The sequence below is a fragment of the Pseudophryne corroboree genome, chromosome 6 (genome assembly GCF_028390025.1).
Source record: "Pseudophryne corroboree isolate aPseCor3 chromosome 6, aPseCor3.hap2, whole genome shotgun sequence".
Classification (NCBI taxonomy): domain Eukaryota; kingdom Metazoa; phylum Chordata; class Amphibia; order Anura; family Myobatrachidae; genus Pseudophryne; species Pseudophryne corroboree.
Window position 1 is genome coordinate 656,921,450 of NC_086449.1, and position 26,857 is coordinate 656,948,306.

At 46.8% G+C, this 26,857-nt stretch overlaps 1 protein-coding gene across 4 annotated transcripts in view; it reads left to right on the top strand.

Annotated features, from left to right (window-relative positions):
* Positions 1 to 3,267: 3,267 nt before the first annotated feature.
* The window catches only part of TENM2 (teneurin transmembrane protein 2), a 1,540,328-nt gene continuing 1,516,738 nt past the window's right edge, over positions 3,268 to 26,857 (top strand). For all 4 annotated transcript variants that reach the window (XM_063928221.1, XM_063928223.1, XM_063928222.1 and 1 more), the window contains exon 1: positions 3,268 to 3,592. In XM_063928221.1, coding sequence (XP_063784291.1) covers positions 3,547 to 3,592 — 46 coding nt within the window. In that variant the 5' untranslated portion in view covers positions 3,268 to 3,546. The remainder of the gene's footprint in view (positions 3,593 to 26,857) is intronic.

Consider the following 26,857-nt stretch of genomic DNA (forward strand, 5'->3'; position numbering starts at 1 on the left):
CTGAACCCCTATAGTTAGTGTTAGGGACTTACCCAATGAGAGGCTACCTTGATGTGGTGGGTAAGCTCATAGCCCTGGCCAGGAATATGCTAAGTGCCTCTGGTTACTACAGGTTGAGCTAGTGTGAGATAGTGCACCTGCTACCTAGCACAGACCGCTCAGCACACATCTCTCCCCCGGCTCAGCATAGTGCAATGTGCTGAGCGAGGGGGGTACGGACATGGCGGCCGCCCATTTCACCCAGCGGTGAAATGAGCGACCAGGCCAATCTAGCACCAGGGATAGCAATGCGCAGGACCGCGCATCGCTGTCGCCAGCAACCCTACACACGGAGCGATGTTCTAAGCAATCTAGGCAGATTGCTTAGAAATTAGCTGGACATCACTCCGTGTGTACCCCCCTTTAGATTTGGGTGGGGTGAGTTCAAAATTAAATCTAAATTGCAATGTAAAAATAAAGCAGCCAGTATTTACCCTGCACAGAAACAATATACCGAAACCCAAATCTAACTTTCTCTGCACATGTTATATCTGCCCCACCAGCAGTGCACATAGTTTTACCCATTAAAGGAAAATGCTGTTTCGTAATCAACCTTGAATTAGGCCCTAATGGACGGAGATAAAGTGGATGGAGATAAAGTACCAGCCGGGTGTAGTATGGTATGCCGGTGGCCGGGCTCCCAGCGACCAGCATACCGGCGCCGGAAGCCCGACCGCTGCATACCGACAGCGTGGCGAGGGCAAATGAGCCCCTTGCGGGCTCGCTGCGCTAGTTATTTTCCCTCCAGGGGGGTCGCGGACCCCCACGAGGGAGAAAAAGTGCCTGTATGCCGGCTGTCGGGATTTCGGCGTCGGTATACTGTGCGCCGGGATCCCGACAGTCCTCAACCTGAAGACCACCCATACCAGCCAATCAGCTCCTAACTGACATTTTTCAAACCCAGCCTGTGACATGGCAGTTAGGAGCCAACTGGCTTGGACTTTATGTCCGTTGACTTTATCTCCATCCAAGGCTTAGTAAATAAACCCCTAAGTCCGAAAACATCCGTTTTCAGAATTTTGCCCACATTTTAAGTTTAGTACAGCTGTCCCTTGCTCACTGTCTACTCCATCTGTGTCATCTCTGTCTGCCCCTCCCCATTAGAATGTAAGCTCTCATGAGCAGGGTTCACTTCTCCCATGTGCTTTAGCTTCATAACTAATATATCATCAACTCCATGCTCCCTTCAATGGCACCTATCCATTGGGTTCTGCCACCTTGCTTATTTGAGTGCAGTGACCACTGACGCAGAAATGTTTATATACCATGTACTTGTTTTTACTTTGTCTTGTTTTGTAATTCACTGTTTTCTTGTGTGCTCATGTGTTTATGTACTTTGTTAGGTGCTGCGGAACCCTTGTGGCACTATACAAATAAAGGATAGTGATAATACTATAATAATATAACTGACAAATAATTCTTCTTAGCATAATATCAGCATCTTGGATGCATATACTGTGCACACTATTGACTATAGGCATTTAGTGGTATTCCTGTTAGTATAATATGGGTGTCAATGTTGGTATAAATTATCATCTCTTATTTAATACGGGTGTTGTTTTAATTATCACAGTACATGCAGAGCCGTTACTGGTATAATGGGTTTGGGTATGGAGTATTCTGGGGAGATGAGCAATGGAACAACAAAATGGTTCCCTTGCCTATGATTCAATAGTCCTGAACTGCTTTTAAAATGAAGTATAGTGGTTATAAGAAAGTAGTAAAACAGCAAGGTGGTTAGTAAGTGCCCATGTTTACAGATGCCTACTTGAAGTAAGAGGTGCAACGGGCTAACTTGGAGAGGAAGCCACACTACCTGGCCAGTGATATTCACTTCAGGATGTATTTTCTCATTGACACTGATGAAATGGCATGTCTCCCTTTTATAAAATGATTCTTGCAATGTTGCTCTGAGAGTTCAGTTGATTAACACGGAACAGAAGCTTTCTTGATCCCTCGTTTCATTTTGTAAAGTTGACAGGTCTGCATTTTGAAGACGAAAAATCATAATGAATATGTTTTGTATAGAATAATTCAAGCCGATGGTACACCGTTGTGATTTTGCTTCAAAGACCAGCTGAAATATGCATGCAGTTTCTTATATAAAGTCTGACAGGCTTTGAATGTTGTGCATCTGTCCATTCTTTTCCTCATGTCTTGGGTTTTTAATGAGTCTTTGACATTTGTGAGTACTGTTAAATAAAGGCTTTGACTGAATAGATGCAACACAGGGAGACAAACTTTAAAAAAAAAGATTCTTTTAAGGACATGAAGATTCATTTCATCAGTCGTCCCCATCACAATGTATTTACTGGACCTCCCGCATTCTGCATGTGTTTCCACAATGAGGTTTTTATAGCCTAGTGACTAACAAACTGGATATAAATTGTCACTGTAGAGGCCGAATATCCTCTCGACCAGTGTGGATGAGAACAACTTATCTATTTCATAGTATACCCTAACTATACATGTGCACAGGCGGTGTGCCTTTTTATATGAAAACTTGGTACACCATGCTATTTAAATACCTACAAACATGTTCCAAAGATCCAAAATCCTTTAGCACATGTAAAAGAAATAGGAGGAAAAGAAATGTATGAACCAGTATATTACTCTTACCCACTGGGGACAGACAGTTAGTGATTTTTACCAAACAACTTTACATCTGTCACTCAGCGTACACTGAGAGCTACACACTGGAAAATTATTGATATATATTGTCTGCCTGAATACAAATGTGGGCTAAATTACACATAAACACATCCTAAAACAATTGCAGATAGACTCCTGCACGTTGTCAGTCAGCAACCATAATAATATTACACACAAACAAACACTCAGCGATCATGTCAGCTATACAAAATAGAATGCAGAGGAATACAGATGGGATGAAGCATTAAACAATATATATATAGATACTATATATACAGTATGCATGTATGTATGTATGTATGTATGTATATATATATAAAAGGAATGTTCAGCTGAGAGAATAGTAGGGAGACAGATTGGGCTTTGTTCTCCTGTGAATCTATTCTCTCTCCCTGTATTTTTGTGTATACTTTTTGGTTTTTATTTTTCACATTGTTCATTTCACTACCTCCCTTCTCCCTGTGACTTTCTCCTTACTGTACCTATCTGTGGCATTGCATTGTGTCTTTTGATTCACATATGTTGTCACAATCCATTGACTCGTCCCTCTCCTCTCCTCTTGTACTCACGCCTAGTGGTGCTTTAGCCAGAGCTTGCAGCCTCTCAGGCGAGTTTTAATCATGTGTGAAGCTCCGTTGAATTCAGAGCTTCTCCGCTGCCTTTTCACTCTTACACAAGATTGAGCTGGTGTCATTTCGCTCCCCTTCTCCCTCCTGTAGAAGGGGCTTAAAAAGGAGGAAGAGGCAGAAAAAAATCCACAAACAGACACTTTCCTGCAAGTATTTTCTTGCAAGCACAAGGACTTACTGTAGCTGTGCAGATCCTTACGGATACAGGATAGAGGGACGGCTAGCAATGCTTCAGCCGACTAATAAGGGAAGGAAGCCTACATCAGAGGCAGGTAAGATTGCATTGTGTCTCTGCTGTATCGTACGGAGGGATCCCCTTGTTTTTCTGTACCTTTCTATAACCTGATTGCGATTTATTCACTGACGAATAAGCATGCCTGCAGCAGGGAGAAGCCACAATATTTATTTAGGATAGAATAGAATAATTCCTCAGAATCTGTCTCACGTATATCTTGCAGCCTATTTCATGCTTATCTGATTCCTGCCTAGTTGCACAAGCTCCATAAGGCATTTGTATTTAGAGATAATACTGAAACTGCATATTATGTAGACTTGGCAAACAGTTGCCTAGGAAGCATTGTATTATATATACAGTACATTTGTGTATCCCAAGCCGGCACAATCAGATTTCTAATATTTTTGCTTGCACTTTAAATAGCAACTGCATTGTTATTGCTGGATTTCCGTGTGGTCAGCCCTGTGACTCACATACATATATATTTTTCACCTAAATATACATATATGTATGAAATGCCACCATAATATAATGCCATTGTAGTATGATATGTATTATTCTTTTGTTTAGTGCTGGTTTGGGCACCATGCTGATAGGGGAACTAGGTTAATGCTGATTGGAAAATTAAGTTTGCCGGAGAATTGCCATTTAGGCAAATTGAAGTATTTTTCATTATCTCATATGTTTTCAATAAAAAGAGCTGAACTTGTTTTAATAAACTTAGGAGAAATACAAGTGTCTTATTTGGCTGGTTGCATGATAATTTATGCTATGTGGATTTTTTTTATTCAGGAAAGGTTGCCAACACTGAATCTCCATACCAAAAAGTAGCAAAATGCAGGCTTTATTCTGTATGCATTGGACATTAGTGGCAGCTGGATGTACATAGGGCACTTGGCATATGTAAGAATGCGATGATAAATTAGTTGACCCAGTGTAGCACTGCTCACAAAAAGTATCTTGATTACCCAGCTTTCAAGGCACCCATTGATTTTTTTCTTCTCCCAGAATATCCAGCATTGTCCTCTAATTCTATCACTGCTTTCATTGCATGCAGGAACAAGTTATAATTATGCTCCCATGATACAGCCAGAGTTTATTTAGTTTTATAGAAGTAACTTTCAAATTGTACTTTCTCTTGAAAGTTTGCACTATTGTATTGTATTGCATTGGCAATAAAGCTATTGCCAGTCTGCTCCCTCTCCACATGGGCAGCGCCGCATATTATATACGGATTTTGCATCATTTTGTTCTTGAATTAACCCAGTCAGTTGTTGGGCCTGCAGCATCAGTAGGCAGTTGGGAACTTCAGCACTGAATGGGTTCTTAGGAATCCTTGTTCCCTTCTGATTATTAGATTTTGTAATAGCGCTCATGCCAAATGGCATCCCATATGCTGTGAAACCAAACTGTGCTTCTGTGGTCTGCTTTCCATGAAATTTACAGGTGTATTTTTAGACGATATCTGGAGAGGAAACATTTACGTAAAATCTCCAAGTAGGGAATGTATACACATTTAAGGATTTTGTGTGTACAAGGTTGGAAATGTAAATGGATTATAGGGTTCTTCTGTGTGGCTAGCATTAAAAAGGATATATTTAGAGAGGTCGCTTAAATTCTTAAGCTGGTCAAATTGTGGTGTTTTGTATTTCATAGGCATGCCAATTATATACGGTTTATATGGTTCATATAGCATATACCATATAAGTGTTATAGTGATCATACGTATTTGTATATGATTTATATATTGTCTGTTGTTTATGCATGTATGCATTTATATTTGTGTGTGTGTGTGTGTGTGTGTGTGTGTGTGTATGTGTATGTGTAACACACACACACACACACACACACACACACACACACACACACACATATATGACACCTGCTTTATCCTTAGAAGTGCTGTATTGTCCTGTTATCAATACTATCATTACCGTTACAATGCGATGCGTTTGGAGAGCGTGTTGCTATGTGATGCCTGGAGGAACACCTGCATGCATGACTTTATACTATAATAGCTCACATGTTGTATTGGATGTTCCTATTAAAGTCATTATGCGTGATGAAAAAAAAAGTTGTTCAATAGATTCCTGAGAAATTATAATAAGGTGTATTTGTTAGACATTCCATGCATAGCAGCATTAAAACACCTGCTTGTGTGTCTACATGAAAGCTTTCCCCATGTTGTACCAGTAGATGTTGCTAGAGAGTAAAGAAAGGTTTAACTATGTAGGAGCATACAACATTTGGATTAGAAAAGCAAAGTAGAACCTAGCACAGTACCTGCTGTTACCACTTACCTGAGTGGGTGATTAAGCTGAAGAATATAATAAACCTTCCTTTTGTGTTTAATGCAGAACAACTCAGGGCACTGCTACGTTGCCTAGTTTTAAAGTTGGTGTATGTTATTGATCGTCCTGACCAATATATTTGGTAAGATCGTGATATATCCGTTAAATCAGTAGCTGAAGTGAGGTAAATATGTTAACATTTCTAGAAGTGTAATGGGCTATTTAAAGGGTTAATTGAAATGCAGCACACGCAACATCTATGAATCGTAAGCAAAATGAAAATGTGTACCAGGAGCCTGAAATGGCTATTAAGGGGCTTGAGGCAGATGCCCACATTAATAGGCTGATTAACATTAGAGACATATTAAAATGCACAAAGGCCTAAAAAAAGATATTAGACATTACCCAGCACAAATAAACACACACAGCTTCCAGTAGTGGAGTTTCTGGGCTTCAGGAAAGTAGTTACATAGACAACTTTCTAAAATCCAAAGGGAAGGATAAAAATAGAGAAAACGTAATGTGAATTTTGCTTGTAACCTGAAAACTAGAAGCACTTCTTGATATGAAACAGTTATGATAGGAGTCTTTGTGGTAAAATGAGAAATTCGTCCCAGAGGATTGTAATCACACTGCATAGATGGATATTTTACTGATGCAATTTCAAGTAAGCACTGACCTCTATCTGCACAAGTATTTATTTGTAGACATATAACATCAACTGACAGGTCCGCAGACCTCAGTGAATGTGATCTGTGAAATCTATCTATCTATATATACTTCGAAATACATACATATAACATATGTATGTGTCTGTTATTTTATATATATATATATATATATATTTGTTCCAAATTTACAAACGCACGCACATATATATATGTGTGTGTGTGTGTGTATGTGTATATCTGGACCGAGTTTGGAAATAATTTCTGTGGACGCTTTGCTGGAAGTCTGGTGCATGTAATCCTGTGTGACTTTACCTGACTTTTGTGCAGGCAGCACAACCCTTATCTTGACATGTCCATATCCAAATAGTTTTGCAATATATTTCCTCAACATACACATGTAACGAAACTTAAGAAGTTTTTTTACATATACTGTACTATGTGAAATTTGAAAACCGTGACGCATTGCAAGGAAAAATATTAAAACCGTGGACTGTTCCTAGACATTAGATAATTCAGCAACTACTATGCATTTGGTAGTGTTTTGTGTTAAAAATCCTTAAAAAAATAGACTTGAGTGAATTACTTGTAAGCAGGTAATTATACTTCTGATAATCAATGCCGTCTGTTCCTTAAAACAATGTCATTATTCAATCATTGCGCAAAGCATCTCTTTTTTTTAAAGATTATTAGTTTATCTGCATTTTAAGGAAAGTCTGTACTAACGTGACTCCCCGAAATGTCTAAATGTGAATAAGGTAATCTGCCACTGAATACATTAGTAATTGTCCATAATATTTAACTTTACTGTATTGTAATAGACTGAAGTGTTTAACTAGTCTGGTTAGGTTTGTTAATTTTGAGACTTCTTGTGTTGCATGTTTTATATATAGCAGATCTCTTTGTCATTTTAATGTGTGTTAGACTATAACTCCCAACGTGATTTGTCGGCCGAGGACTGTTGTAATTTTGAACAGCACATAAATGAAACTGATATACAAATCTACAGTATTTTCCATTACGAAACACAACAATATTTTTACTATTAGTGTTGTATGAGAATATGTTTGGATTTTGAAGTCTGATTTCAGAAGTCGGATAAATCGTCTTGAACAGTTGTTAATGTATCATATACGGAAACTAAGGAATCTGAAAAATCTAGTGTGTCTTTTCCACAATGTACTGAGTGATCTCCCCATTAGTGGTAGTATTTTCAGAAAAAGTAATACCTCCGTGCAAATGCAAGCTTCTGTAGTCAAGACTCACTGCAATATCTCTTGTGTATCTATCTATCTATCTATCTATCTATCTATCTATCTATCTATCTATCTATCTATCTATCTATCTATCTATCCACATATGTATGTATGTATGTATGTATGTATGTATGTGTCTATATATATATATATATATATATATATATATATGGGAGATGCTGGTTACTGTAAAATTCCTTAAAATGGGACTTTGTATTTGGGTTTCGCTCCTATATATTATAATACATACACATTTGGAGCAGTCAGATGCAGACATTACCAGCTGTAGTTCTCCACATAATTCTATGCTACACCAACACCTTTCACAACCATATATTGAAGCCTGGACCTCTCTACATTGAAGGGTTTATGTAGCTTTATTGTTTTCTGTAATTTAGTATGATTCTTATATTTATTTCATACGTAACCTACTTAAATTTACATCAGACTGCAGTTATTGCACAGTTATTGCATACATTATCACCCAGATTGCTTGTGCTTGATATTTTAATTTCTATATCCAGATATTAGCTTTCAAAATGTCTTAAAAAGTAAAATGCTGTACGTGTTTGTATTTTCTAATCCCTTATAGAAATATATTAATTTGGCAGGGAGAGACAAAAAGGAGCTAGATACACTGTGTATGTTCCACTATGAATCTTTTCTAGGGCTAAAAGCCTTTTGCCTTCATTTTTCTTTTCAAATGTAAAAACTGTTCCGAAACTGTTGGAGGTTAAGCTTTTTTAGGACATTTTGTGGCAACCTGCTGGAACAATGTACCTTGTAGGGTACAAGACTTCATAGTATAACTAATAAATTGACAGTGTCACAGAATAGAATATTAATAGCTGAAACGATAAGACGTTTAATTTAAAAAGTCCCAACAATCAAAAAATTCTAATGATTTCACACAACTTAGTAATTACGAGATGAAAATACGTTTTTCAGAAAGTGAAAGAGATATGGTATTCCAAGGTTTACATATATATATATATATATATATATATATATATCCTGTCATAGGCTCGGCACTCCCAGAAAAGAATAAGTACTTGAACCGGTGCCCTCACACCTGCATGGCAGCAGTACACATAGAGATTCCACAGTGCGGCACTCAGGACACAGTCACGGCAACACATGGGTATCTACCCTTGTGTTGCCATGACAGTGTCCTGAGTGTCGCACTGTGGAATCTCTCTCTCTCTCTCTCTCTCTATGTATGTATGTATATATATATATATATATATATATATATAATGCAAGCAAGGCATTGTTACGGTATGCTGCATTATACATCAGAATATTCAAGTTTTTGTATAATATTGGCTATGGGGTTTTTTATGAGAAAAAATATATCTTAAAGTGATTTCTGTGTCGGTTTGGCGCATTTTTGTAATGTTTCAGAAGCTAATAAAAATATTCTTGAAATCCATGAACTTGGTCCCACTTTTATCCATATGTTTGAAGAGTGTTCATTAAAGAGTCTCAAAGCTTCTCTGCAGCAGAGTGTATTATGTGCTTAAGTGACTGTTCCCATAGAACCCCATTGTATTTCTTCAAGCATAAATGCTTCTGAGTGCCGCAGGAAATGTTGAAAGTCAACCAAATACTTGTAAGAGAGTATATTTGTGACTGTACAGGTGAATACACTTGCATTAGTTTTGACCTGTCAGCATCAAACCACATTGAACCATCTTCAAGCATGCATTTAATTCTTTACAATGTACACAAAGTATTTGTGTAGAGTAGTTCAGCAATTGGACAGCAGAATATTGGCTAATGTGAGACCTGTGCTGTATGTTGTTTGCAACAAGTGTAGATTTCACGATGATGTATTTTCAGACTTGGAGAGAATATAGTCTCTGCCCAGTAAGAAAAGCAGGCAATGTGTTTTGTTGTAGCTTATAGTAAAAGCTGTCTCTGCCTGCAGTTTAGCAGAACTCTTGGAACATCACAAATAGACAGGCGTCAAGGCCCCAATAAGACAATGAAGGCACATGTACACACTGACTGCTGGTTTTACAAAAAAATGTGAAGGCCTTAGTATAGTGCTATCACTATACTTATGGGGCCTTGGCCTATTCACTGTGCATACAAGGTCATCAGGCAGCCCATGCATAGAGAAAGCAAGTGAAGAGCAAGCAGCCTGTGTATAAGGGATAAGAAGATCTTGTTTGGCTTGGCTATAGGTGGGAGCTATAAGCAGTTAGAGACAAGCTGGGAAAATCTAAGCTACTCCCAGCTTGTTAAACTGCCCTATTTTGCCATCCTCATAGAGAACCATGGGGAAGGTTTTTGCTGTTGAATTTGTTCTGATATCTCGTGCGTTACAGTATTGATAAATTGCATAGATAATAAATATTATGGACATTTTGCAGAATTTAAGGACTGTGAGACTTTGACAACATTTATAAGGTCTTGGAGCATGTTGGCAGGGTTGAAGCTTATGTTATTTCAATTTTGATACTCCTTTGTTTATGTATGTTATTTATATGTTTATGTATGTCACTATCATTTTCAGTGGGCAACAGAATATACCACTTACAGTACATTTTAACATTGTTCAAGATGGTGCAAATGTGAGAATTGCCAGGAACCAGAGGGAGAAGCAAATGGGGAAGGCTTTCTTTAAATGTCACTGAATTAACAGGCTATAAGCCTATATAATAAAAAACTAGCGTTGCTTCTCACCTCTATGGGGGGAATTTAAATGTTTTGTGTGCCAGCAGCCACTAGATGTGGCCAATGCAAGTGTTGCGCCGTTCCTGTGTAAACAGCCGCTGACATAGCTGTTATGCTGTTATGTCATTTTGACCGGCTCTTAAGTAGTTACAATGTGCACAAAGTACTTATGTCGAGTAGTTCAGCAACTGGACAGCAGAATATTGGCTAATGTGAGACCTGTGCTGTATCTTGGGTGCAACAAGTGTAGATTTCACGATTACGTATTTTCAGTCTTGGAGAGAATATAGTCTCTGCCCAGTAAGACCAGCAGGCAATGTGTTTTGTTGTGGCTTATAGTAAACGCTGTACTCTGCCTGCAGTTTAGCAGAACTCTTGGAACATCACAAACAGATGGACGTCAAGGCCCCAATTAGACAATGAAGGCATATGTACACGCTGACTGCTGGTTTTACAAAAAAATTGTGAAGGCCTTTGTAAATAAAACGATAACCTTCTTATTGGAAATGTGTTTTCCCCACTGCTTCACCGTTACATATTTTAAGTAGAAATGATCAATCCATTATATTTCCTTCTGTTTTATTTGTGAAAATGTGCCATTGCTGTAATTTGGCCTTCAAAAAGAGAACATAACATACTCTACGGTAAAATAGCATAAACACAGCTATAAGAAACAAGAAGCAAAAGTCAGCTGTAAACAGATATTTGACATTGAGATCTATTTGAAATGCACTTCTCATGTTTAATTCTAATTAGATTTAATTTTGCTGATAGGGTATATAGATACCAAATCTCAATCTATAATATGTTAGTATTTATTAGGTGAGTCATAAGTACTGCTAGCTTTTTGTTATGGGTAGAGGTAATGGTGCGGTGGCGGAATGGCTTACCTAAAGCTAGCCTAAAATTTTATCTTCCTTCTTCAATCCTCAAAAAACCCGAACACATCATGTTTTCAGGATTCTTGTGCTTGGAAACAGGTGAGGTAATTACTGACCAAGCTAACCTGTGCATGATTAAAGAGATCTGGAAAACATGACCCATTGGGGATACTTGAGGATTCAAGTTTAGAATCTCTGGCCTAAAGCATACCTCCCAACATTTGGAAGGTGGGACTGAGTTGAAAAGAGGTACTACTAATAGAGGCAAAGGAAGGGATAGAGTTAGGGCAGTGTGGGTACAGCAGATCTGCCCTATGTGCCCTTGTAGCCCTGCCACATAGTCTCATGGTGACCAAGGTTCATCACAAAGTGCATATTTTTATTTTTGCTTAAGAGCCACTTGGGAGGAGGGGGTCTGGGGCAACAATGTAAGATTTGGATGACTGCCTGGTGTATTAGACGTTGCTATTACAAGTAGACTCACTTTGCTATTACAAGTAGACTCACAGTAGATAAAATAATTGAAGTTGGCAGGTTTGATACAACTAGCTAAACAGCTTTATATAAATATGTATGTTTACCACATTATTGTAATCCTAGAACATTTTCTGTGAAGGATGTATGTATTGATTCATACAATGCAGATTGTTTTTTTTTGTTCTAAAGGCCGATTTATGTGTACTCTTAGAAAAAGACCATTAATTATCATCTCTTATCGCTGTAAATATCAGCTATTCACAAATACTGTAAGAGATGAATGTTCAGACCTATTTATGTATTGGTGGAACAGAAATTCCAGTAAACGCTGTCCAGGCGAGGGGCCTTCCCTAATGTTATAGGTATTGCTATCACCATACTTCTGGGTTCTTGGCCTATTCACTGTGTATACAAGGTCATCAGGCAGCCCATGCACAGAGAAAGCAAGTAGCCTGTGAATAAGGGATCAGAAGATCTTGTGTGGCTTGGCTATAGGTGGAAGCTGTAGTCGCCACCTTCAGATAGCATAAGCAGTTAGAGACAAGCTGGGAAAATCTAAGCTACTCCCAGCTTGTTAAACTGCCCTATTTTGCCATCCTCATAGAGAACCATGGGGAAGGTTTTTGCTGTTGATTTTGTTCTGATATCTCGTGCGTTATAGTATTGATAAATTGCATAGATAATAAATATTATGGACATTTTTGCAGAATTTAAGGACTGTGAGACTCTGACAAAATTTATAAAGTCTTGGAGCATGTTGGCAGAGTTGAAGCTTATGCTACAGTATTTCAATTTTGATACTCCTTTGTTATTTATGTGTTTATGTATGTTACTATAATTTTCAGTGGGCCACAGAATATACCACTTACAGTACATTTTAACATTGTTCAAGATGGCGCAAATGTGAGCATTGCCAGGAACCAGAGGGAGAAGCAAATGGGGAAGGCTTACTTGTCACTGAATTAACAGGCTATAAGCCTATATAATAAAAAACTAGCGTTGCTCCTCACCTCTATGGGTGGATTTAAATGTTTTGTGCGCCGGCAGCCACTAGATGCGGCCAATTCAAGTGTTGCGCCGTTCCTGTGTAAACAGCCGCTGACATAGCTGTTATGCTGTTATGTCATTTTGACCGGCTCTTAAGTAGTTACAGTATTAGTCTCATATGTCGGAAGAATAAGTGTCTCCTGATCTACTTCAGTGCTCTTCACTGTGGAGTCCATTCAGATACTACTTGCAATAAAACAATGAAAGTCAGCGACCCATCTCTGATATATCCTGGGAAGAATTCACACTTCTCAACTTTTGGGAGAAGTGTGCAATAAGTAAAATTGTGCCAATCAACATATGTATATAAACTGTAGCTGTCATCTCAATTTAGCTGTCATCAGCAAGTCATTATTCTTGGTTTCCATTTATCTGTGATGTTATATATGATGTTGGATCCAGCCCCTGTGATTTGTGTCAGCCACCTTGCAGCAGTTAGGTGTCCTCTAGATAAAATGACCTTTCCTTTCAGGGGCGTCTCCAGTAACACTTCTCATCTGTACACTGTATAGCAGCACAGCGGCAACAGGAAATCAGGCAAGGAGAGAGAGGATGCTGCTGCTGCTCTGAACCGTCTGCAGCCCAGCACAAAGTATTGTGTGCTGAACTAGAGAGGGAGGCTGCTACTGTTGCTGCTGCTGCTCTGAACCGACTGCAGCCCAGCACAAAGCATTGTGTGCTGTACTAGAGAGGGAGGCTGCTACTGTTGCTGCTGCTGCTGCTCTAAACCGTCTGCAGCCCTGCACAAAGCATTGTGTGCTGAACTAGAGAGGGAGGCTGCTACTGTTGCTGCTGCTGCTCTGAACCGTCTGCAGCCCAGCACAAAGCATTGTGTGCTGAACTAGAGAGGGAGGCTGCTACTGTTGCTGCTGCTGCTCTGAACCGACTGCAGCCCAGCACAAAGCATTGTGTGCTGAACTAGAGAGGGAGGCTGCTACTGTTGCTGCTGCTGCTCTGAACCATCTGCAGCCCAGCACAAAGCATTGTGTGCTGTACTAGAGAGGGAGGCTGCTACTGTTGCTGCTGCTGCTGCTCTAAACCGTCTGCAGCCCTGCACAAAGCATTGTGTGCTGAACTAGAGAGGGAGGCTGCTACTGTTGCTGCTGCTGCTCTGAACCGTCTGCAGCCCAGCACAAAGCATTGTGTGCTGTACTAGAGAGGGAGGCTGCTACTGTTGCTGCTGCTGCTGCTCTAAACCGTCTGCAGCCCAGCACAAAGTAGTGTGTGCTGTACTAGAGAGGGAGGCTGCTACTGCTGCTGCTGCTGCTCTGAACCGTCTGCAGCCCAGCACAAAGCATTGTGTGCTGAACTAGAGAGGGAGGCTGCTACTGTTGCTGCTGCTGCTCTGAACCGTCTGCAGCCCTGCACAAAGCATTGTGTGCTGAACTAGAGAGGGAGGCTGCTACTGTTGCTGCTGCTGCTGCTCTAAACCGTCTGCAGCCCAGCACAAAGTAGTGTGTGCTGTACTAGAGAGGGAGGCTGCTACTGCTGCTGCTGCTGCTCTGAACCGTCTGCAGCCCAGCACAAAGCATTGTGTGCTGAACTAGAGAGGGAGGCTGCTACTGTTGCTGCTGCTGCTCTGAACCGTCTGCAGCCCTGCACAAAGCATTGTGTGCTGAACTAGAGAGGGAGGCTGCTACTGTTGCTGCTGCTGCTGCTCTAAACCGTCTGCAGCCCAGCACAAAGTAGTGTGTGCTGTACTAGAGAGGGAGGCTGCTACTGCTGCTGCTGCTGCTCTGAACCGTCTGCAGCCCAGCACAAAGCATTGTGTGCTGAACTAGAGAGGGAGGCTGCTACTGTTGCTGCTGCTGCTCTGAACCGTCTGCAGCCCTGCACAAAGCATTGTGTGCTGAACTAGAGAGGGAGGCTGCTACTGTTGCTGCTGCTGCTCTGAACCGTCTGCAGCTCAGCACAAAGCATTGTGTGCTGTACTAGAGAGGGAGGCTGCTACTGTTGCTGCTGCTGCTGCTCTAAACCGTCTGCAGCCCAGCACAAAGTAGTGTGTGCTGTACTAGAGAGGGAGGCTGCTACTGCTGCTGCTGCTATAAACCGTCTGCAGCCCAGCACAAAGTAGTGTGTGCTGAACTAGGGAGGGAGGCTGCTGCTGTTGCTGCTGCTGCTCTGAACCGTCTGCAGCCCAGTACAAAGCATTGTGTGCTGAACTAGAGAGGGAGGCTGCTACTGTTGCTGCTGCTGCTCTGAACCGTCTGCAGCTCAGCACAAAGCATTGTGTGCTGTACTAGAGAGGGAGGCTGCTACTGTTGCTGCTGCTGCTGCTCTAAACCGTCTGCAGCCCAGCACAAAGCATTGTGTGCTGAACTAGAGAGGGAGGCTGCTACTGTTGCTGCTGCTGCTCTGAACCGTCTGCAGCCCAGCACAAAGCATTGTGTGCTGAACTAGAGAGGGAGGCTGCTACTGTTGCTGCTGCTGCTCTGAACCGTCTGCAGCCCAGCACAAAGCATTGTGTGCTGAACTAGAGAGGGAGGCTGCTACTGTTGCTGCTGCTGCTCTGAACCGTCTGCAGCTCAGCACAAAGCATTGTGTGCTGTACTAGAGAGGGAGGCTGCTACTGTTGCTGCTGCTGCTGCTCTAAACCGTCTGCAGCCCAGCACAAAGTAGTGTGTGCTGTACTAGAGAGGGAGGCTGCTACTGTTGCTGCTGCTGCTGCTCTGAACCGTCTGCAGCCCAGCACAAAGTAGTGTGTGCTGTACTAGAGAGGGAGGCTGCTACTGTTGCTGCTGCTGCTGCTCTAAACCGTCTGCAGCCCAGCACAAAGTAGTGTGTGCTGTACTAGAGAGGGAGGCTGCTACTGTTGCTGCTGCTGCTGCTCTGAACCGTCTGCAGCCCAGCACAAAGCATTGTGTGCTGTACTAGAGAGGGAGGCTGCTACTGTTGCTGCTGCTGCTGCTCTAAACCGTCTGCAGCCGAGCACAAAGTAGTGTGTGCTGTACTAGAGAGGGAGGCTGCTACTGTTGCTGCTGCTGCTGCTCTGAACCGTCTGCAGCCCAGCACAAAGCATTGTGTGCTGAACTAGAGAGGGAGGCTGCTACTGTTGCTGCTGCTGCTCTGAACCGTCTGCAGCTCAGCACAAAGCATTGTGTGCTGTACTAGAGAGGGAGGCTGCTACTGTTGCTGCTGCTGCTGCTCTAAACCGTCTGCAGCCCAGCACAAAGTAGTGTGTGCTGTACTAGAGAGGGAGGCTGCTACTGCTGCTGCTGCTATAAACCGTCTGCAGCCCAGCACAAAGTAGTGTGTGCTGAACTAGGGAGGGAGGCTGCTGCTGTTGCTGCTGCTGCTCTGAACCGTCTGCAGCCCAGTACAAAGCATTGTGTGCTGAACTAGAGAGGGAGGCTGCTACTGTTGCTGCTGCTGCTGCTCTGAACCGTCTGCAGCCCAGCACAAAGCATTGTGTGCTGTACTAGAGAGGGAGGCTGCTACTGTTGCTGCTGCTGCTGCTCTAAACCGTCTGCAGCCCAGCACAAAGTAGTGTGTGCTGTACTAGAGAAGGAGGTTGCTACTGCTGCTGCTGCTCTGAACCGTCTGCAGCTCAGCACAAAGCATTGTGTGCTGAACTAGAGAGGGAGGCTGCTACTGTTGCTGCTGCTGCTCTGAACCGTCTGCAGCTCAGCACAAAGCATTGTGTGCTGTACTAGAGAGGGAGGCTGCTACTGTTGCTGCTGCTGCTGATCTAAACCGTCTGCAGCCCTGCACAAAGCATTGTGTGCTGAACTAGAGAGGGAGGCTGCTACTGTTGCTGCTGCTGCTCTGAACCGTCTGCAGCTCAGCACAAAGTAGTGTGTGCTGTACTAGAGAGGGAGGCTGCTACTGTTGCTGCTGCTGCTGCTATAAACCGTCTGCATGCCCAGCACAAAGCATTGTGTGCTGAACTAGAGAGGGAGGCTGCTACTGTTGCTGCTGCTGCTCTGAACCGTCTGCAGCCCAGCACAAAGCATTGTGTGCTGAACTAGAGAGGGAGGCTGCTACTGTTGCTGCTGCTGCTCTGAACCGTCTGCAGCTCAGCACAAAGCATTGTGTGCTGTACTAGAGAGGGAGGCTGCTACTGTTGCTGCTGCTGCTGCTCTAAACCGTCTGCAGCCCAGCACAAAGCATTGTGTGCTGAACTAGGGAGGGAGGCTGCTACTGTTGCTGCTGCTGCTGCTCTAAACCGTCTGCAGCCCAGCACAAAGTAGTGTGTGCTGAACTAGGGAGGGAGGCTGCTACTGTTGCTGCTGCTGCTGCTCTAAACCGTCTGCAGCCGAGCACAAAGTAGTGTGTGCTGTACTAGAGAGGGAGGCTGCTACTGTTGCTGATGCTGCTGCTCTGAACCGTCTGCAGCCCAGCACAAAGCATTGTGTGCTGTACTAGAGAGGGAGGCTGCTACTGTTGCTGCTGCTGCTGCTCTAAACCGTCTGCAGCCCAGCACAAAGTAGTGTGTGCTGAACTAGGGAGGGAGGCTGCTACTGTTGCTGCTGCTGCTGCTCTAAACCGTCTGCAGCCGAGCACAAAGTAGTGTGTGCTGTACTAGAGAGGGAGGCTGCTACTGCTGCTGCTGCTCTAAACCGTCTGCAGCCCAGCACAAAGTAGTGTGTGCTGTACTAGAGAGGGAGGCTGCTACTGCTGCTGCTGCTATAAACCGTCTGCAGCCCAGCACAAAGTAGTGTGTGCTGAACTAGGGAGGGAGGCTGCTGCTGTTGCTGCTGCTGCTCTGAACCGTCTGCAGCCCAGTACAAAGCATTGTGTGCTGAACTAGAGAGGGAGGCTGCTACTGTTGCTGCTGCTGCTCTGAACCGTCTGCAGCTCAGCACAAAGCATTGTGTGCTGTACTAGAGAGGGAGGCTGCTACTGTTGCTGCTGCTGCTGCTCTAAACCGTCTGCAGCCCAGCACAAAGCATTGTGTGCTGAACTAGAGAGGGAGGCTGCTACTGTTGCTGCTGCTGCTCTGAACCGTCTGCAGCCCAGCACAAAGCATTGTGTGCTGAACTAGAGAGGGAGGCTGCTACTGTTGCTGCTGCTGCTCTGAACCGTCTGCAGCTCAGCACAAAGCATTGTGTGCTGTACTAGAGAGGGAGGCTGCTACTGTTGCTGCTGCTGCTGCTCTAAACCGTCTGCAGCCCAGCACAAAGTAGTGTGTGCTGTACTAGAGAGGGAGGCTGCTACTGTTGCTGCTGCTGCTGCTCTGAACCGTCTGCAGCCCAGCACAAAGCATTGTGTGCTGTACTAGAGAGGGAGGCTGCTACTGTTGCTGCTGCTGCTGCTCTAAACCGTCTGCAGCCCAGCACAAAGTAGTGTTTGCTGTACTAGAGAGGGAGGCTGCTACTGCTGCTGCTGCTGCTCTGAACCGTCTGCAGCCCAGCACAAAGCATTGTGTGCTGAACTAGAGAGGGAGGCTGCTACTGTTGCTGCTGCTGCTCTGAACCGTCTGCAGCTCAGCACAAAGCATTGTGTGCTGTACTAGAGAGGGAGGCTGCTACTGTTGCTGCTGCTGCTGCTCTAAACCGTCTGCAGCCCAGCACAAAGTAGTGTGTGCTGTACTAGAGAGGGAGGCTGCTACTGTTGCTGCTGCTGCTGCTCTGAACCGTCTGCAGCCCAGCACAAAGCATTGTGTGCTGAACTAGAGAGGGAGGCTGCTACTGTTGCTGCTGCTGCTCTGAACCGTCTGCAGCCCAGCACAAAGCATTGTGTGCTGTACTAGAGAGGGAGGCTGCTACTGTTGCTGCTGCTGCTGCTCTAAACCGTCTGCAGCCCAGCACAAAGTAGTGTGTGCTGTACTAGAGAGGGAGGCTGCTACTGCTGCTGCTGCTATAAACCGTCTGCAGCCCAGCACAAAGTAGTGTGTGCTGAACTAGGGAGGGAGGCTGCTGCTGTTGCTGCTGCTGCTCTGAACCGTCTGCAGCCCAGTACAAAGCATTGTGTGCTGAACTAGAGAGGGAGGCTGCTACTGTTGCTGCTGCTGCTCTGAACCGTCTGCAGCTCAGCACAAAGCATTGTGTGCTGTACTAGAGAGGGAGGCTGCTACTGTTGCTGCTGCTGCTGATCTAAAACGTCTGCAGCCCTGCACAAAGCATTGTGTGCTGAACTAGAGAGGGAGGCTGCTACTGTTGCTGCTGCTGCTGCTCTGAACCGTCTGCAGCCCAGCACAAAGCATTGTGTGCTGTACTAGAGAGGGAGGCTGCTACTGTTGCTGCTGCTGCTGCTCTAAACCGTCTGCAGCCCAGCACAAAGTAGTGTGTGCTGTACTAGAGAGGGAGGCTGCTACTGCTGCTGCTGCTATAAACCGTCTGCAGCCCAGCACAAAGTAGTGTGTGCTGAACTAGGGAGGGAGGCTGCTGCTGTTGCTGCTGCTGCTCTGAACCGTCTGCAGCCCAGTACAAAGCATTGTGTGCTGAACTAGAGAGGGAGGCTGCTACTGTTGCTGCTGCTGCTCTGAACCGTCTGCAGCTCAGCACAAAGCATTGTGTGCTGTACTAGAGAGGGAGGCTGCTACTGTTGCTGCTGCTGCTGCTCTAAACCGTCTGCAGCCCAGCACAAAGTAGTGTGTGCTGTACTAGAGAGGGAGGCTGCTACTGTTGCTGCTGCTGCTGCTCTGAACCGTCTGCAGCCCAGCACAAAGCATTGTGTGCTGTACTAGAGAGGGAGGCTGCTACTGTTGCTGCTGCTGCTGCTGCTCTAAACCGTCTGCAGCCCAGCACAAAGTAGTGTGTGCTGTACTAGAGAAGGAGGCTGCTACTGCTGCTGCTGCTGCTCTGAACCGTCTGCAGCCCAGCACAAAGCATTGTGTGCTGAACTAGAGAGGGAGGCTGCTACTGTTGCTGCTGCTGCTCTGAACCGTCTGCAGCTCAGCACAAAGCATTGTGTGCTGTACTAGAGAGGGAGGCTGCTACTGTTGCTGCTGCTGCTGCTCTAAACCGTCTGCAGCCCAGCACAAAGTAGTGTGTGCTGTACTAGAGAGGGAGGCTGCTACTGCTGCTGCTGCTATAAACCGTCTGCAGCCCAGCACAAAGCATTGTGTGCTGAACTAGAGAGGGAGGCTGCTACTGTTGCTGCTGCTGCTCTGAACCGTCTGCAGCTCAGCACAAAGCATTGTGTGCTGTACTAGAGAGGGAGGCTGCTACTGTTGCTGCTGCTGCTGCTCTAAACCGTCTGCAGCCCAGCACAAAGCATTGTGTGCTGAACTAGGGAGGGAGGCTGCTACTGTTGCTGCTGCTGCTGCTCTAAACCGTCTGCAGCCCAGCACAAAGTAGTGTGTGCTGAACTAGGGAGGGAGGCTGCTACTGTTGCTGCTGCTGCTGCTCTAAACCGTCTGCAGCCGAGCACAAAGTAGTGTGTGCTGTACTAGAGAAGGAGGCTGCTACTGTTGCTGCTGCTGCTCTAAACCGTCTGCAGCCCAGCACAAAGTAGTGTGTGCTGTACTAGAGAGGGAGGCTGCTACTGCTGCTGCTGCTATAAACCGTCTGCAGCCCAGCACAAAGTAGTGTGTGCTGAACTAGGGAGGGAGGCTGCTGCTGTTGCTGCTGCTGCTCTGAACCGTCTGCAGCCCAGTACAAAGCATTGTGTGCTGAACTAGGGAGGGAGGCTGCTACTGTTGCTGCTGCTGCTCTGAACCGTCTGCAGCTCAGCACAAAGCATTGTGTGCTGTACTAGAGAGGGAGGCTGCTACTGTTGCTGCTGCTGCTGCTCTAAACCGTCTGCAGCCCAGCACAAAGCATTGTGTGCTGAACTAGAGAGGGAGGCTGCTACTGTTGCTGCTGCTGCTCTGAACCGTCTGCAGCCCAGCACAAAGCATTGTGTGCTGAACTAGAGAGGGAGGCTGCTACTGTTGCTGCTGCTGCTCTGAACCGTCTGCAGCTCAGCACAAAGCATTGTGTGCTGTACTAGAGAGGGAGGCTGCTACTGTTGCTGCTGCTGCTGCTCTAAACCGTCTGCAGCCCAGCACAAAGTAGTGTGTGCTGTACTAGAGAGGGAGGCTGCTACTGTTGCTGCTGCTGCTGCTCTGAACCGTCTGCAGCCCAGCACAAAGCATTGTGTGCTGTACTAGAGAGGGAGGCTGCTACTGTTGCTGCTGCTGCTGCTCTAAACCGTCTGCAGCCCAGCACAAAGTAGTGTGTGCTGTACTAGAGAGGGAGGCTGCTACTGTTGCTGCTGCTGCTGCTCTGAACCGTCTGCAGCCCAGCACAAAGTAGTGTGTGCTGTACTAGAGAGGGAGGCTGCTACTGTTGCTGCTGCTGCTGCTCTAAACCGTCTGCAGCCCAGCACAAAGTAGTGTGTGCTGTACTAGAGAGGGAGGCTGCTACTGTTGCTGCTGCTGCTGCTCTGAACCGTCTGCAGCCCAGCACAAAGCATTGTGTGCTGTACTAGAGAGGGAGGCTGCTACTGTTGCTGCTGCTGCTGCTCTAAACCGTCTGCAGCCGAGCACAAAGTAGTGTGTGCTGTACTAGAGAGGGAGGCTGCTACTGTTGCTGCTGCTGCTGCTCTGAACCGTCTGCAGCCCAGCACAAAGCATTGTGTGCTGAACTAGAGAGGGAGGCTGCTACTGTTGCTGCTGCTGCTCTGAACCGTCTGCAGCTCAGCACAAAGCATTGTGTGCTGTACTAGAGAGGGAGGCTGCTACTGTTGCTGCTGCTGCTGCTCTAAACCGTCTGCAGCCCAGCACAAAGTAGTGTGTGCTGTACTAGAGAGGGAGGCTGCTACTGCTGCTGCTGCTATAAACCGTCTGCAGCCCAGCACAAAGTAGTGTGTGCTGAACTAGGGAGGGAGGCTGCTGCTGTTGCTGCTGCTGCTCTGAACCGTCTGCAGCCCAGTACAAAGCATTGTGTGCTGAACTAGAGAGGGAGGCTGCTACTGTTGCTGCTGCTGCTGCTCTGAACCGTCTGCAGCCCAGCACAAAGCATTGTGTGCTGTACTAGAGAGGGAGGCTGCTACTGTTGCTGCTGCTGCTGCTCTAAACCGTCTGCAGCCCAGCACAAAGTAGTGTGTGCTGTACTAGAGAAGGAGGTTGCTACTGCTGCTGCTGCTGCTCTGAACCGTCTGCAGCTCAGCACAAAGCATTGTGTGCTGAACTAGAGAGGGAGGCTGCTACTGTTGCTGCTGCTGCTCTGAACCGTCTGCAGCTCAGCACAAAGCATTGTGTGCTGTACTAGAGAGGGAGGCTGCTACTGTTGCTGCTGCTGCTGATCTAAACCGTCTGCAGCCCTGCACAAAGCATTGTGTGCTGAACTAGAGAGGGAGGCTGCTACTGTTGCTGCTGCTGCTCTGAACCGTCTGCAGCTCAGCACAAAGCATTGTGTGCTGTACTAGAGAGGGAGGCTGCTACTGTTGCTGCTGCTGCTATAAACCGTCTGCATGCCCAGCACAAAGCATTGTGTGCTGAACTAGAGAGGGAGGCTGCTACTGTTGCTGCTGCTGCTCTGAACCGTCTGCAGCCCAGCACAAAGCATTGTGTGCTGAACTAGAGAGGGAGGCTGCTACTGTTGCTGCTGCTGCTCTGAACCGTCTGCAGCTCAGCACAAAGCATTGTGTGCTGTACTAGAGAGGGAGGCTGCTACTGTTGCTGCTGCTGCTGCTCTAAACCGTCTGCAGCCCAGCACAAAGCATTGTGTGCTGAACTAGGGAGGGAGGCTGCTACTGTTGCTGCTGCTGCTGCTCTAAACCGTCTGCAGCCCAGCACAAAGTAGTGTGTGCTGAACTAGGGAGGGAGGCTGCTACTGTTGCTGCTGCTGCTGCTCTAAACCGTCTGCAGCCGAGCACAAAGTAGTGTGTGCTGTACTAGAGAGGGAGGCTGCTACTGTTGCTGATGCTGCTGCTCTGAACCGTCTGCAGCCCAGCACAAAGCATTGTGTGCTGTACTAGAGAGGGAGGCTGCTACTGTTGCTGCTGCTGCTGCTCTAAACCGTCTGCAGCCCAGCACAAAGTAGTGTGTGCTGAACTAGGGAGGGAGGCTGCTACTGTTGCTGCTGCTGCTGCTCTAAACCGTCTGCAGCCGAGCACAAAGTAGTGTGTGCTGTACTAGAGAAGGAGGCTGCTACTGTTGCTGCTGCTGCTCTAAACCGTCTGCAGCCCAGCACAAAGTAGTGTGTGCTGTACTAGAGAGGGAGGCTGCTACTGCTGCTGCTGCTGCTATAAACCGTCTGCAGCCCAGCACAAAGTAGTGTGTGCTGAACTAGGGAGGGAGGCTGCTGCTGTTGCTGCTGCTGCTCTGAACCGTCTGCAGCCCAGTACAAAGCATTGTGTGCTGAACTAGAGAGGGAGGCTGCTACTGTTGCTGCTGCTGCTCTGAACCGTCTGCAGCTCAGCACAAAGCATTGTGTGCTGTACTAGAGAGGGAGGCTGCTACTGTTGCTGCTGCTGCTGCTCTAAACCGTCTGCAGCCCAGCACAAAGCATTGTGTGCTGAACTAGAGAGGGAGGCTGCTACTGTTGCTGCTGCTGCTCTGAACCGTCTGCAGCCCAGCACAAAGCATTGTGTGCTGAACTAGAGAGGGAGGCTGCTACTGTTGCTGCTGCTGCTCTGAACCGTCTGCAGCTCAGCACAAAGCATTGTGTGCTGTACTAGAGAGGGAGGCTGCTACTGTTGCTGCTGCTGCTGCTCTAAACCGTCTGCAGCCCAGCACAAAGTAGTGTGTGCTGTACTAGAGAGGGAGGCTGCTACTGTTGCTGCTGCTGCTGCTCTGAACCGTCTGCAGCCCAGCACAAAGCATTGTGTGCTGTACTAGAGAGGGAGGCTGCTACTGTTGCTGCTGCTGCTGCTCTAAACCGTCTGCAGCCCAGCACAAAGTAGTGTGTGCTGTACTAGAGAGGGAGGCTGCTACTGCTGCTGCTGCTGCTCTGAACCGTCTGCAGCCCAGCACAAAGCATTGTGTGCTGAACTAGAGAGGGAGGCTGCTACTGTTGCTGCTGCTGCTCTGAACCGTCTGCAGCTCAGCACAAAGCATTGTGTGCTGTACTAGAGAGGGAGGCTGCTACTGTTGCTGCTGCTGCTGCTCTAAACCGTCTGCAGCCCAGCACAAAGTAGTGTGTGCTGTACTAGAGAGGGAGGCTGCTACTGTTGCTGCTGCTGCTGCTCTGAACCGTCTGCAGCCCAGCACAAAGCATTGTGTGCTGAACTAGAGAGGGAGGCTGCTACTGTTGCTGCTGCTGCTCTGAACCGTCTGCAGCCCAGCACAAAGCATTGTGTGCTGTACTAGAGAGGGAGGCTGCTACTGTTGCTGCTGCTGCTGCTCTAAACCGTCTGCAGCCCAGCACAAAGTAGTGTGTGCTGTACTAGAGAGGGAGGCTGCTACTGTTGCTGCTGCTGCTGCTCTGAACCGTCTGCAGCCCAGCACAAAGCATTGTGTGCTGAACTAGAGAGGGAGGCTGCTACTGTTGCTGCTGCTGCTCTGAACCGTCTGCAGCTCAGCACAAAGCATTGTGTGCTGTACTAGAGAGGGAGGCTGCTACTGTTGCTGCTGCTGCTGCTCTAAACCGTCTGCAGCCCAGCACAAAGTAGTGTGTGCTGTACTAGAGAGGGAGGCTGCTACTGCTGCTGCTGCTATAAACCGTCTGCAGCCCAGCACAAAGTAGTGTGTGCTGAACTAGGGAGGGAGGCTGCTGCTGTTGCTGCTGCTGCTCTGAACCGTCTGCAGCCCAGTACAAAGCATTGTGTGCTGAACTAGAGAGGGAGGCTGCTACTGTTGCTGCTGCTGCTCTGAACCGTCTGCAGCTCAGCACAAAGCATTGTGTGCTGTACTAGAGAGGGAGGCTGCTACTGTTGCTGCTGCTGCTGATCTAAAACGTCTGCAGCCCTGCACAAAGCATTGTGTGCTGAACTAGAGAGGGAGGCTGCTACTGTTGCTGCTGCTGCTGCTCTGAACCGTCTGCAGCCCAGCACAAAGCATTGTGTGCTGTACTAGAGAGGGAGGCTGCTACTGTTGCTGCTGCTGCTGCTCTAAACCGTCTGCAGCCCAGCACAAAGTAGTGTGTGCTGTACTAGAGAGGGAGGCTGCTACTGCTGCTGCTGCTATAAACCGTCTGCAGCCCAGCACAAAGTAGTGTGTGCTGAACTAGGGAGGGAGGCTGCTGCTGTTGCTGCTGCTGCTCTGAACCGTCTGCAGCCCAGTACAAAGCATTGTGTGCTGAACTAGAGAGGGAGGCTGCTACTGTTGCTGCTGCTGCTCTGAACCGTCTGCAGCTCAGCACAAAGCATTGTGTGCTGTACTAGAGAGGGAGGCTGCTACTGTTGCTGCTGCTGCTGCTCTAAACCGTCTGCAGCCCAGCACAAAGTAGTGTGTGCTGTACTAGAGAGGGAGGCTGCTACTGTTGCTGCTGCTGCTGCTCTGAACCGTCTGCAGCCCAGCACAAAGCATTGTGTGCTGTACTAGAGAGGGAGGCTGCTACTGTTGCTGCTGCTGCTGCTGCTCTAAACCGTCTGCAGCCCAGCACAAAGTAGTGTGTGCTGTACTAGAGAAGGAGGCTGCTACTGCTGCTGCTGCTGCTCTGAACCGTCTGCAGCCCAGCACAAAGCATTGTGTGCTGAACTAGAGAGGGAGGCTGCTACTGTTGCTGCTGCTGCTCTGAACCGTCTGCAGCTCAGCACAAAGCATTGTGTGCTGTACTAGAGAGGGAGGCTGCTACTGTTGCTGCTGCTGCTGCTCTAAACCGTCTGCAGCCCAGCACAAAGTAGTGTGTGCTGTACTAGAGAGGGAGGCTGCTACTGTTGCTGCTGCTGCTGCTCTAAACCGTCTGCATGCCCAGCACAAAGCATTGTGTGCTGAACTAGAGAGGGAGGCTGCTACTGTTGCTGCTGCTGCTCTGAACCGTCTGCAGCTCAGCACAAAGCATTGTGTGCTGTACTAGAGAGGGAGGCTGCTACTGTTGCTGCTGCTGCTGCTCTAAACCGTCTGCAGCCCAGCACAAAGTAGTGTGTGCTGAACTAGGGAGGGAGGCTGCTACTGTTGCTGCTGCTGCTGCTCTAAACCGTCTGCAGCCGAGCACAAAGTAGTGTGTGCTGTACTAGAGAAGGAGGCTGCTACTGTTGCTGCTGCTGCTCTAAACCGTCTGCAGCCCAGCACAAAGTAGTGTGTGCTGTACTAGAGAGGGAGGCTGCTACTGCTGCTGCTGCTATAAACCGTCTGCAGCCCAGCACAAAGTAGTGTGTGCTGAACTAGGGAGGGAGGCTGCTGCTGTTGCTGCTGCTGCTCTGAACCGTCTGCAGCCCAGTACAAAGCATTGTGTGCTGAACTAGGGAGGGAGGCTGCTACTGTTGCTGCTGCTGCTCTGAACCGTCTGCAGCTCAGCACAAAGCATTGTGTGCTGTACTAGAGAGGGAGGCTGCTACTGTTGCTGCTGCTGCTGCTCTAAACCGTCTGCAGCCCAGCACAAAGCATTGTGTGCTGAACTAGAGAGGGAGGCTGCTACTGTTGCTGCTGCTGCTCTGAACCGTCTGCAGCCCAGCACAAAGCATTGTGTGCTGAACTAGAGAGGGAGGCTGCTACTGTTGCTGCTGCTGCTCTGAACCGTCTGCAGCTCAGCACAAAGCATTGTGTGCTGTACTAGAGAGGGAGGCTGCTACTGTTGCTGCTGCTGCTGCTCTAAACCGTCTGCAGCCCAGCACAAAGTAGTGTGTGCTGTACTAGAGAGGGATGCTGCTACTGTTGCTGCTGCTGCTGCTCTGAACCGTCTGCAGCCCAGCACAAAGCATTGTGTGCTGTACTAGAGAGGGAGGCTGCTACTGTTGCTGCTGCTGCTGCTCTAAACCGTCTGCAGCCCAGCACAAAGTAGTGTGTGCTGTACTAGAGAGGGAGGCTGCTACTGCTGCTGCTGCTGCTCTGAACCGTCTGCAGCCCAGCACAAAGCATTGTGTGCTGAACTAGAGAGGGAGGCTGCTACTGTTGCTGCTGCTGCTCTGAACCGTCTGCAGCTCAGCACAAAGCATTGTGTGCTGTACTAGAGAGGGAGGCTGCTACTGTTGCTGCTGCTGCTGCTCTAAACCGTCTGCAGCCCAGCACAAAGTAGTGTGTGCTGTACTAG